The sequence below is a fragment of the Hakea prostrata genome, chromosome 4, assembly GCF_041222555.1.
Source record: "Hakea prostrata isolate BN-2017 chromosome 4, UWA_Hpros_2, whole genome shotgun sequence".
In the NCBI taxonomy this organism is placed as follows: Eukaryota; Viridiplantae; Streptophyta; class Magnoliopsida; order Proteales; family Proteaceae; genus Hakea; species Hakea prostrata.
Window position 1 is genome coordinate 15,711,821 of NC_142603.1, and position 12,605 is coordinate 15,724,425.

The following is a 12,605-nucleotide window of genomic DNA, read 5'->3' on the forward strand; positions in this document are numbered from 1 at the left end:
GAGACCCATACATAATTTGTTGCATTATGAAATTCTAAGAGTAATTTTTGTTCTACTAAAACACCAACGCATAAAAATTTCGTTTTTTTTTCTTCCAATAAAAGTACCTCAAGGTTTACAGTTGAAAGACTCCACCGATCCACCGCCGATCCCTAAAACCTTTCATGGATACGCTATTCTGGAATTTGAAACCCACTTGGACAAGAAATAGAAATTGCTTTGATCGCCAATGGAGTAGTAGGATGGTTAGGAACCCGCTTCTCAGTGGAGAGGTCATGGGTTCAACTCCTTCTGGCATATGTAATATCCCTATCCCCATATATAAAAAGCGCCTTAGTACCGAAAAAAAGAAATTGCTTTGATCGAGTCAAATTCCTAGTCGGAGGACACAATTTCCTTCTATCATAGCCTTCGGATCTTATCCAACGGCTCTAATCATCCCTATTTCCACGGACTCGTTTCAAAATTCTAGGTGACCTCACTCCTTTCATGTGTCGAAGACTCTTCCTACTCAAATTAGAAACAGAAATCCTGCTCTCTCTCAACGTTTCGTAACCTATAATAAGAGCAAAGGAAGGAGCTTGGCTTGTCTGTCTCTCAACCCCCTTCGTTCTCTCTGTCTCTCTCGCTTATTGTGATTTGTTTTGGTTTTGGTTTTGGTTTTGGTTTCAGTTTTCAAAGGGTTCATGGAGGAGAACCAAAATAACCCATCTTCAGAAAGATGTCAGTCAAGTCGTAATGCTTCGAATGAAAATCGAACAAGAACGCTGACTGGAAAAATCTTACCAGACGAGTTGCTTGAAGACTATCAATGCAATGCTTCAAGTTTGCGTATTCGAATCCCAACTACAGAAAAAGGCAAGCAAGAAGTGGTGAATACGTATCCAGTTCAAAACCCGTCTACAATTGGATTGAGAGACACTCAGCTTTCAAACACAATTCTTGAGATGAAAAGATTGTCTTTGAAGTCTCATACATCAGAAGGTGCAAGTAGTAGTAGGAGCAACGTACAACAAGCAGCAAATATGTATCCAGTTCAAATCCCAGCCGCAGGAAACTACCACCCACAATTGACAAATATTGGATTGAGAGACAGTCAAATTTCAAACCCAACTCTTGAGATAGAAAGATTGTCTTTAATTTCTCATCTATTAGAAGAATCAAGTGGTGCTAGTAGTAGTAGCAGGAGTAATAGCAACAACAAACACGTACCCTATAACCTTTTTCCTAACCCTGAACAATCCAATTTTTTAAGGAATCGCCAAGATGGTTTTGGCGTTCCTATCCGTGGTGCTGATGAAAGTCACAATAGCCATAGTTTTGATCTTCCAAATTACCCTTCATCTTCTACGAATCTGTTCAACAATAACATGAACTCGTTTCATAACCAAATCGGTTATGAAAACGTATTTCAGAGAGATTGTTGCTTTTGCCTGTTCCCTGAAAAGACAATGTGCAAATCATATAAATAATGATCTCAACTTACTTAGTGAACTAAGTTCCGATCAGATTGTTGAGTTTGCCAAGTGTCCAGAAGGATCTAAGTACTTAAAAGGGGTCATAACCGATCATGGTCTTTTGGTTGCTAAGCATATATTCAGAGCAGTACTCTCCTCTAATATTGTTGATGTCATGAACAATGAATATGGAAAGCATATGTTTCAGAAACTCGTGGAAAGTGGGGACTCACAAGATATGGAAAAATTGGTGATGAAACTAGCCAACCAGCAAGATGCACTTTTTTGGGCTTCAATAGATACACACGGGTAAGGATTGAATCATGTTTTATTTTATTTTCTTACTGTTAATTTTACCACGTCTTTTTCTTTTGATTGATAAATTTATGTGGTTTATGTAGCTCACACTGTGTTCAGAAGCTCATCAAAACGGCTCGGAGGTCAAACTCTTTGATAAGTAATGTTATGGTCGCTCTAGCTCCTAGAATGCTTATGCTGATGAAACATTCAACAGGTAGACGTGTGATTCAAGCTTGTTTAGAGAATCTAAACCCTGGGCATCATGGGGTAAGTAAAGCTAATTGATATTACCATATTAGTATTACTTCTTCTTCTTCTTCTTCTTCTCTCTCTCTCTTTCTATCTACACTAGCTAAACAGACAATTTCATGAATGAGATGATTGCAGGTCATACTTGAAGTTGCAAAACAACATTGTCTAGAATTGGCCTTACATTCAAACGGTTGTGTTAGTCTCAACTTTTGCATTGAAAACATGAGAGAAGACCATAGAGGAGAGCTCGCTGAAATTATCATAGAACACTCAATGTGCCTGTCACAAGACTGTTATGGGTAATGACTCTCATTCCCTAATCTTTGATATCCTATGATGTATGGGGCAATTTAAGTTTTAAATTTCGAAAGATTCTCTCTTGCTGCTGAGTACTCAACACTCAATATTCCCTTGCATGTCTTTTAGACTTAAACCTCAATTTGTTACAAACCCTAATATGGAATCATTGCATGCAAACTCTAAAGCTAACCAGTTTGGGTTTTCTTATGATACTAAGTGTGATTTTCTTGTAGGAACTTTGTGGTGCAGAAAGTTCTCAGTCAACGCAACCCAACGGTTAATATGAGAATATTTGAAAAGCTTCAAGAATTCTTTGTGGAGCTCTCAAAGCAGAAATCCGGAAGTCATGTTGTAGAGAATTGCGCAATATCTGGTGGGATAGAGTATGTGATCAAAGATTTTCTTAGAAGTGATGCGCTAGATTCTGTTGCAGGAAATCAGTTTGGGAACTTTGTGATCCAAAGACTCATAGAACTCACCAGGGTATATATACCATATATTTACTTCTTCAATAGTCTTGATACTGAAAACTCCAAATTCAATTCCCACACTAAAACTTTCTTGATTCTGGTCTATTTTAATGTAACTCTTCTTTCTTTTCTTTTCTTTTCTTCATTACAGGGTACAGATTTGCATTACCTCTATATGTGTCTTGAAGAAGCCCTTCTACCTCATCTTCCAAAGCTCCAGCTCCATCCATATGGAAATTTTATATACAATTTGATTATGAAGGGCAAATCTAGTGCCAAAAATTTCGGCACAAATAGAGCAAGGAGGGACAATTTTTCTGAAAGGCCTTTTTGATGTCTCAAATCTCAAGCTACAACTATGACCATCAACCATTGAAAATAACTATTTTCTTTAATGGTAATTAGGGTTACTCTCACAGTTGAGTCTTCATGGGGTACACCTAGAAAGCTACTGGGTCTTCCATGTATAGTCGTAATTTGTTTTTATTCTTTATATTGTTAGTACAAAGGTGATGAAAGTTGAGTGAAGAGAGTTCTGTAAAGTTCTGCATGATTTTTACCATTGTAAGTTTAATTGTTTAGTGAATTAAAATTTGTGAACTTGTCAAGTTCAAGTTAGATACTTTCTTCTTTGCTTTTAGTTTTGGTTTTAATTTGCCTATTTCTCTATGTGTATTTACTCTTGCTTTATCTTCATACACAGTGCTCTTTTAGTGTGTCTAATTAAAAATAATCCTACATGGTTGCCTTATTTTTACTAAAAATATTATACACAATGAAGAGGTCGAAAAGTGTTCAGCCTATCATACTGAACGAGACCACGTGCAACACTCAACCTTGACCCTATTTAAAAGCCACTCTCACTCGATCATTCTGCCCCGCCCTCCAAGACATAAATTCTAGTCCAAAAGCTACTCGGGCATAGGACATGCTAGGAGGGTTTTGAGCCATTCGGGCCCTCTTGTGTCATTATGGATCCCACATGGTTTATTTTGAAAATGTGAGAAATTTAAGTAGTTTTTTTGTTTTTTTTTTTTTTTTTAAACTTAGTATTAAATAAGAGAACAAGTACACAGACTATTAGCATCTATGACTTCTATCTCCCATTCTGTCCAAGCTACTTGGGCTAGGACTGCTAGGGGGTTTGGCCTTCGGCCCCTTGTGTCTTCGGTCCCCTGGTTTTTTTGTGTGATTTGTGTTTTTTTGTTTTTTTTTTATGGAAACTTGTTTAATAGAGACAGTACCGCCTTGCTCTTGTTCTTTCCCCTTGTGTTCGGGGTTTTGCTTTTTGCCTTCCGGGGTGGTCGGGTTGTTTGCTGGTTTCTTAATATTACAAAATATATTTATCAAAATTGGACATAATCTTTGGCCTTTCTGGTTTGTGGTGGGTGCTCTGCCTTCCTTTCTTGCTCCTTTTTTCTCTTGTTGTTGTGCTGTGCCTTTTCTTTCCTCTCTTCCCTTGGTGCCTCCCGTCTTTCCCTTCTTCCCCCCGGGCCTTGTGTCCTTCCCGGTCCCCCCCTCCGCTCTCTGCTTCCCCCCCTCCTGGGCTTGTTGCGTTTTCTCTGTGTGGTTGCCTCTCTCTCGGTGGCCCTCGGCTCTTTGTGTTGGTTTCGTTGTCCTTGTAGTGTTGCCCTTTTCGGTTTGGTTCGCTTGTTTTTTGTTTTTTCTTTCCGGATGATGCGTGTTGCCGTCTCCCTTTCTTTTGCTTCATCTTGCCTGGGTCGGGGTTGCCGTCGTGTTTTTGTTTGGTAAAGAAAATATGGATACTATCTATTCAATAGGGAACGATCTCTGAATACTAACAAGATGGACCATTCGTGTAAGATGGCGAAAATCAAGTTAATGGTATCATCATGTTTATGTTTGTGTCCCTTGGTATCTGTCATCCTCATCCGAAAAAGCTAAGAGGCTCAATTATGATATGAGAAGAGCGAGATAGAATCATGCATATGCTACAAAAGTAGCAATCCTAGGTGAATTTTTTTCACTTTTTTTTGGGTAATTTTTTTGTATTTATAATGAAACTGATGGACCATCATCGATTGTTAGGCTTGTGATGGGGGTAAGCTTCCCACATGTTGGATGATTTTAGTTGCAAATCGGGAACTGAAAACACTTATTGTGACCCTAACTCGGACGATTCACTCATCCGATTTTCATTCTTGAAAGTTGAAGGCAAGCTTTAGTTCTTGCGACAACATAATGCAAAGATTGACGAAATCACGCGCTTGTATTTAAAATATAAATAAATACATAAATTCATGATCGATATTTAGATTCTATTTCGGAGGCCGTGGTTGGTTCGGTCTAATATTATTCTGTTACAGCTCAAGTTGTTCCCGTCGGCATTGTTTTTCTTTTTTTGAAGTTAATCAAAGAGTCCTTTTCTTCTCCGTTTCTTGGCTTTTTTCCATTTCAGATAAAAATTTGTCTGAACACACCAAATCTAATTTAATTATGCAAATAAGCTGAGAAGCTTGATTTCCAGATTGGTCGGTCGATTCTCGCTTTCCTTTTCTGCTTCCAATTTGAAGAAAAAAAACATCGATCAGGTTGGTTTATCTATTTTGTAATTTTCATCTTCTTTAATTTAGTTGAAAGTTTAATTTAATATTTTTATCGTTTTCAGATCTGTAATGTGATTCAAACGCTTAGAACTGAGGAACTAGGTTTTTCAAAGTCAATTTGGTTTTTTTTTTTCCCCTTCTTTTTAAATTTTTTTCTCCTTGGGAATCATGAGTTAACACCAGGCGGTGCTGGTTACGGAGGTTCAGAGACTTAATGGTATTAGTAATATTATAAATTAATCTTACACAACAACCGGTTCCATGGTCTAGCGGTTAGGACATTGGACTCTGAATCCAGTAACCCGAGTTCAAGTCTCGGTGGAACCTTCTTTTCTTTTCATTGTGCCCATCCATTTTTGCTCGCAAGAAAGCCAGGGGTTTTCTTCATGAGTATTTTGAGATCTCCAATTTCATTCAGTTAGTTCCCGAATTGATTTTGTTATAGATTTATGTTGTTTTCACTTTCAGAGCTTTCATGGGTATTTTGAGAAGATCTCCAATTTCATTCAATTAGTTCCCAAATTGATTTTGTTATAGATTTATTGTGTTTTCTCTTTCAGGAGCTGCACTGAGGTGAATTATTTGTTCATTTTCATTTCCTGTGTTGAACACTCTTTCTCTCTCTCTCATTTATGTGCTTATCAGGAAGTGAATTTTTTGTGCTTGTTTGATCAGGTCTTCATCTGTCAGAGAGAGAGAGAGAGAGAGCTAGTAGCGAGTTCATCGGAACAGCAATCAAATGAGTGAGTCTTGTGATCGAATTAGTGATTTACCAGATGCTGTTATTCATCACATCCTCTCCTTCCTTCCAATTAAAGATGTTATAAGAACCAGCTTTTTATCAAGTAGGTGGAGATACCTGTGGGCTTCTGTTCCAAGTTTGTATTTTGATGGCTTTGTGTTCTCTCCCAAGACCAAATTTGTCAAATTTGTGGATTCAGTGCTGCTTCGCCGAAACGGTTCAGGGATACAGAAATTTTGCCTCAGATTTAGTGATTATTATTGTGATACTTCTCATGCTTATTCATGGATTTCTACAGCCGTAAGCCTCAATGTTCAAGAGCTGAGCGTCTACTATTATCCAAGGGAGCAATTTGCACTTCCAATTTGCCTTTTTGAGCTTCCTATTTGCCTTTTTAGGTGCAAATCCTTGAGGGTTTTGAAATTGAACTTGTATGAGTCTATCCTCAACCTTCCTCCTTCCATACATTTGCCTTTCCTCCATACCCTGCATCTTATTTCTGTTACATTTTCAGACAACAATCTTACCCGGAAACTCTTCTCTAACTGTCCGGCGCTTAAGGAAGTTATTCTGGAAGACTGTGCAATTCGGGATCTCTCAGTTCTTCACATTTCATCTCTGTCCATTGAAAGATTGACAATAGATGGTCTTCCAAGGGATGTGGTTTTGTGTAGTGGTTCCTTTGATCATGAAATTAAAATTTCAGCGCCAAGGCTATTGTCAATGAAATACATAAATTATAAGGGGCAGAATATTTGTTTAGAAAAGGCTCCTTCATTAGTTGATGTTGCTATCTACTTGAACAATGAGTGGAATGAAGGCAATCAAATATATTGCCGTCGTGTGATCAATTTTCTCAGAGATCTTTCTAATACAAAAGTTCTGATGGTATCTTCACGGAGAGCTCAGGTATACTATCTTCTTTCTTACACCTTTGATTTGAAAGCTTTCTTGAAAGATTCAAGCATTATATGTATGCTAACTTGTATTGTATTTCTGCAAGGTAGGATCTTTTGATTCCTTCATGATTATAACTATGTCATTCTTATGCTTTGCAGCTTCTCTCTGCGGCTTCCAATATATTAGGATCATTCCCTAAATTCTTCCATCTAAACCATTTGAAGCTGGCTGTTGCTGTTACAAGTGGCAATCTTCGACTTATAACTTATTTTCTCAACAGTGCACCATATCTAGAGTTCCTTACCATAGACATTTTCCGTCTGGTGTGTCCTCAACCTGATTGATTGTTAACCAAAAATTTGATTCATATTTATATTGTAATACATCCGAGAAATAACATTGGAACCCTGCATTCATGATTTTAGTATTTCTCTCATTGATTTGCAGCGATGGTCCAACAGGGAAGAGGATTCTGAACCACAAAATGTACCTCTGTTCTGTGTTATTGGTCACCTCAAGGACATCAAGATAACAGGCTTTGGGGGAAATAAGGATGAACTTGTGCTTGTCAAGTTTTTGCTTGAGAATGCAACCGCCTTGGAGAGGATGACTATAGTATCCTCGAAGCTGTTATATAAAAACTCTGAGCTGAGAACAAAGATAAACCATGAAATACAGATGTATCCCACTCGTTCAAGTGGTGTTGTTATATTCACTTAGAAATTCTGGCACATTCTAACTTTCTGTTGATTCTGTGATAGGAAACATTCTTTTATGATGCTTGGAGTATTGAACTTGTCTTATTCTATTTTCGTGTGAAAAATGTTCTTCATTTTTAGATCCAAGTATACCATATGCCAGCTTTCTTTGGTTTCTGATGTTGTTTCATGCTCAACTGTGAGCTGATTCTGGTCTGGTTCATGTTTCTTTCCATGCCAACCCCATTGGTTTCCATCTAACCATTGGAATAGCAAGGTTTTTGTTAGCACTGGAAGCTGAAAATATGATGACACCCATGGTGTAAGGGATACTTCTACTTGTAGAATGCTTAACTACTTTTTTGGTAGAAAAATGCTTAACTATTCCTATTCAATTCTGGAAGCTATGGTCATCTTGGATTCTTAATGTTGACCCAATACAAAATTTTCAGGATATTCGAACATAATTGTGTGAGTTTTTTTTTTTTGCTGTCAGAGATAGGAATATTTTCTAAGGAGTGATCTGCATTTTTTTGTAACTGTACTATGATAATTAGTGGCAAGTGTTGTCTGATATTGGATTTTCTGTCATGTCTTGGTGATTGTTTTCAAGTTGAAGGGGTAAGATGAACTCATGGGTTCACATTTACAGCAACCTTATGTTGCAAGTGAAATTCGAGATTGGTTACTCCAGAGTCGGACCTTTTGGATGCTTGAGTTCTATGGCTAGTCTCTTATTCGACTTCGTTGTGTAGAAGGCAAATATGAAGTATCCCTGATAAGACTGTAGTAGCTATTATAGTAGGAGGTCCCTCAATTTTTCAGAGTTCAGTTGTCCTGCCATTCTATTGAGCATTACTTTCTTGGCATTGCTTTGTTGTCAAGAATATAGACTGAAATCTTGATCTAGAAGAGCTCCTTGGTGGCAGAATCCTAACAGCAGCTTAATTTATGTGTGTTGCGGTTCGTGATTGGGAGCATACTCCTACAGTAACCTTGTATCTACCGCAAGTCCGGAGAGATGTAAGTAATCTGTGATGCTTTATTTTTCTGCAATCTTTTCAGTTAACTTGTTAATGTTGAGGACTAGATAGAATGAATTCTGATGTGAAGCCTAAAGATCCTATACCCTATGTCCAATTTCATTTCATGATGGTCTTCCATAGATGCTAACTCAGAAGTGAAGATCAACTACAATATTTGATTCTGTCCCTTTCGAGATACTGTCTCTGCAGCTCTGCTTCTAAAAACATGCGACATCTATTTTTTGCTTTCCAGATTAGTTGATCTGGAGATACACAATGTAGTCCAGTTAAAACCAAAGTTGTTTTATTGGATTGGCATTCTGAGATCCACTTGTGACATTTGGGTATGATTATTAGTCTAACTAGTCAAAGTTGGCTTCCTTCACGAGTTGTGGCTTGTGGGTAAGGGTTGAAAACTGTGTCTTTTGGACCTGGTTTCGGCCTAATCCAACTCGTGTTGGCTCTCATTACAGGCTTTTGACATTGGGTTTCAATGTTGAACACTCCTGGGTTGAAACCCATGGCCAGAACTTGGGTTTGGACCATAGGTTTTGTTAAAACTAACACCACCCAACACCGATAGAAAACAAAAGAAAGATAACAAAGATGATACACAGATTGAATGTGGTTCACAGACCAATTTAATGTGCCATGTTCATGGGTAAAGTTGAATATGATTCACATTCACCTGATGATGCGATAAGATCATAGTGGAAATCTCTGAAATACACATGTTGAACTCAGGAATGGCAAAATCTCACTTGTTTCTCTTGCGTGTGCAAGAGTACAAACATTCCTCCCAAACCATGAGACCTTCAAGTGAGGGAAAGAACAAGTTAATCTTCAAAACACATAACAAGAATTCAAAGCACATAACAAGTTTTAATCTTTAGTTTCGTTTCAACAATAAGAGGATTTCAATCAGTTGCAACCAAAATGTTGTTTATTGTTTCAGATAAAACCCCAGAGGCCTATTGGTCTTTGCAAATTGAGTCACCAAGATTAGGGGTTGAAGGTATCACATCATTTTTCAGTCAGCAGATTACAATAGGTATGACATTTTCTTATAATGCATTTCACTTAGAACTCATTTCACATTTTTAACAAGATCACTGGCTCACTGACTGTCAAAACAAGCATATGCTCAATGGTAGTTAGTGTAGCTAATGATCTTGCGTGGTTGTCTGGCATTTTTTCTTCTAGGTCGATTTACATGCACTTCAATCACATTTTCGAAAATAACTTTATATATAATTTAAATATATACAACGAGATTTTATAAGATCCCTAATTCAAAGTAGATTTGAATTTTTGACTTTTTTTTCTTTCTTTATTTTTAGTACGAAATTCTTGACCTCATCTCACTAGACAATTGGTATTTGTCTACTGTTTGCATTTTCTTTTCAACATTGGACATCAATGATCAAAGACTATAGGAAGAATATATTCTTTGTACATAAATCACGAAAAAAGTCTTCTAAGGCGGCAGACAAGTTAGGTTTCGTGGTTGAGAGGACAAATCACTCATATGAAGTTAATTACAAGATGAACCATTGTAACTACCTTTCATTGTAATTTTAGGTACAGAAGTCCTATAAAACTGTAGAGTAAAACATGGTCAAAACAATCATGCTTCTGACCCAAAAAACATAATAAATATAATAAAGAAAGAAAATCCAACATTCACATGAGAGATAAGATGTTTACTACAATTAATAATCTATATGATTTTTTTTTTTTGGGGTAAAAATCTATATGACTTAAGTGAGGGGGATTTATTATTTCGCATTCCTTCGTTTTAATTATCTTTTTTCTCGCCAACCTGAGTGTCCGGATTGTGGCCCGGCCCAGTAAATCCTAGGTCCACAAACACCCATTTACATACACAGCAGAAGGGTGTATAGATCAAATTCGAATTGGATAGTTGTAATATCATATTGATCATTTTATTATATTCAAATGAATTCAGTCAAACTCGGATGATAGCCTGATAGTTATTTTCTCAAATAGATTTTTCTAAATGGGTATGAATACAAGTCAAGCACAAGTTTTTTTATTGCATGTTTACATCTTACCATTTTATTTGTCAATGTTAAGTTTGAAATTTCAGAATTTAAGAATTTTGATATTTATTTTAATAGAAAAACTAGAAAAATATTCACATATCTCTAGTAAAAAAAATTTACAAATAAAAGAACAAATCCAAATAAGTAGCTTAATTGGATAATTTTATCGGACAAATAATAATAGATTGAAAAGGGTATTACCATATCTGCATCTTATTAGTAACCAGACAAGTTCGGATATCCCTAAACAGATAAGGATGTGAATTCGAAAGCAAATTTCAGATATCCATTTACACCCCTATGAAGAACATCTTATCAAACCTATAGTATAGAATCCTTAGTTAATCATTGACCCCAAGGGAAAAAAGGGAGTTCAACTCAAGAAATCATGGAGATCAAGACACGGTCTATATGCCAACTAAACTTCTATTTTTTTTCTCCTCCAAGATAATAAATTAAAGAGATTCAATTAGTCCTCAAAATTATTTTAGTGTATAATAAATATCTTCTTTTGCTAAAGAATAATCTCGTTAAAAAAAAAAAAAAAAACAGAGCTTATACAATCAATGACATCTGACATAAATGGAGGACTCGAGATTAAAATCTTAACATGCTGTCTAAAGTTTAACAGAAAGAACCATTTGGAGCCAACGCAGAGCTGTTCTAGTGGTTGAAACCAATACATCTTAGTGAAAATGTCGTGGGTTCAACTCTCGCTGAGACATATTAATATCCCAATCCCCCAGCTTAATAAAGCTTCTTTGTACCCAAAAAAAAAACCATTTGACAGTAGGCATCCACAACACCATTAACAATTCTTAGAAGATAAACAAAATCACAAAAGGCAAAAGAGGCCTTCAAATCCACAATTCACATCTCTATCCATTGCTTTTGGGGCTATAACCATGAAGCTTCAAAAACTATACTAAAAGAAAGGCTTAATTCGGACTCATCCATGGTTCTAGAACATGAGTGGTTGGTTCTCCTCTAAAATCTTTGGGGGAGAGTTAGTTTAAGCTTAAAGTTCAACTTGTAACCAGGAATATTACTATAAGGAGTAAGGTACTAAGGTTGTTTAAAATTCAAAGATTCAAACTTGCCGTAGATGGAAAGTCTTTTATTTGAAAGCAAGGAAGGTAGCAATTGGCATGTCTTTATTCTGTTTGGTTGGTGGAGTCCTCTCAATAGCAAATCAAATCTACAACATGTGTTCCTCCAGTATTTAATTATACTTTTCCAGGATTTTGGAGATTAATACAACCAAACGTGAGCAAATTTAACAATAAGAACATAGAAGTGTAGATAAAGGAAAGCATCATATGATCAAATGCTGACTCATATAAAGATTCAATGCTGCCCTTTTCTTACACAGGCACCTCTTGATTTGATGTCACTGTCAATCTAGACCTTCCATCATTTTCTCTTTTTTTCTTTGCTGGAACGGTGGTGGATCATCATGTATACAAGACAATAACAAAAATAAAGCAGTTTAAAGCAGTAATAAAGCAGTAAAGAGAAAGAACAGAGGAGAAAAAGAAAAGGGCTACAAAAATATGAGATCAAAGGCCCGGGCCAACAACACTCTCTGTGCAATTAAAGATGCATAACTTGTTCACATGAGAATGCTTTTCGTCAAAGAATGTGAGCTGAAATCTTGATTCTCAATAAATTAGCTTTAAGAAGACAAAGAAACACTGGGGGATACCCAGGAAGTACACCACTAGCTATGGATAGATACTACTGAAGACCTACTCTACTCTCAGAGAGAGAGAGAGAGAGAGAGAGAGAGAGAGAGAGAGAGAGAGAAATAGAGACAGACCCACCATTT

The 12,605-nt window shown here is 36.7% G+C and overlaps 1 protein-coding gene and 1 non-coding gene across 2 annotated transcripts; both read left to right on the forward strand.

Moving 5' to 3' along the window:
• Positions 1-5,601: 5,601 nt before the first annotated feature.
• Positions 5,602-5,673, forward strand: TRNAQ-CUG (transfer RNA glutamine (anticodon CUG)). The gene has a single exon. It is a non-coding gene; the product is annotated as a tRNA-Gln (tRNA).
• Positions 5,642-9,877, forward strand: LOC149018147 (putative FBD-associated F-box protein At3g50710). The gene is made up of 4 exons (XM_089152469.1): positions 5,642-5,919; positions 6,022-6,997; positions 7,147-7,311; positions 7,436-9,877. The coding sequence occupies exons 2-4, from the start codon at positions 6,086-6,088 to the stop codon at positions 7,706-7,708; spliced, it is 1,350 nt and encodes a 449-aa protein (XP_089008595.1). The 5' UTR covers positions 5,642-5,919; positions 6,022-6,085; the 3' UTR covers positions 7,709-9,877.
• Positions 9,878-12,605: the final 2,728 nt, after the last annotated feature.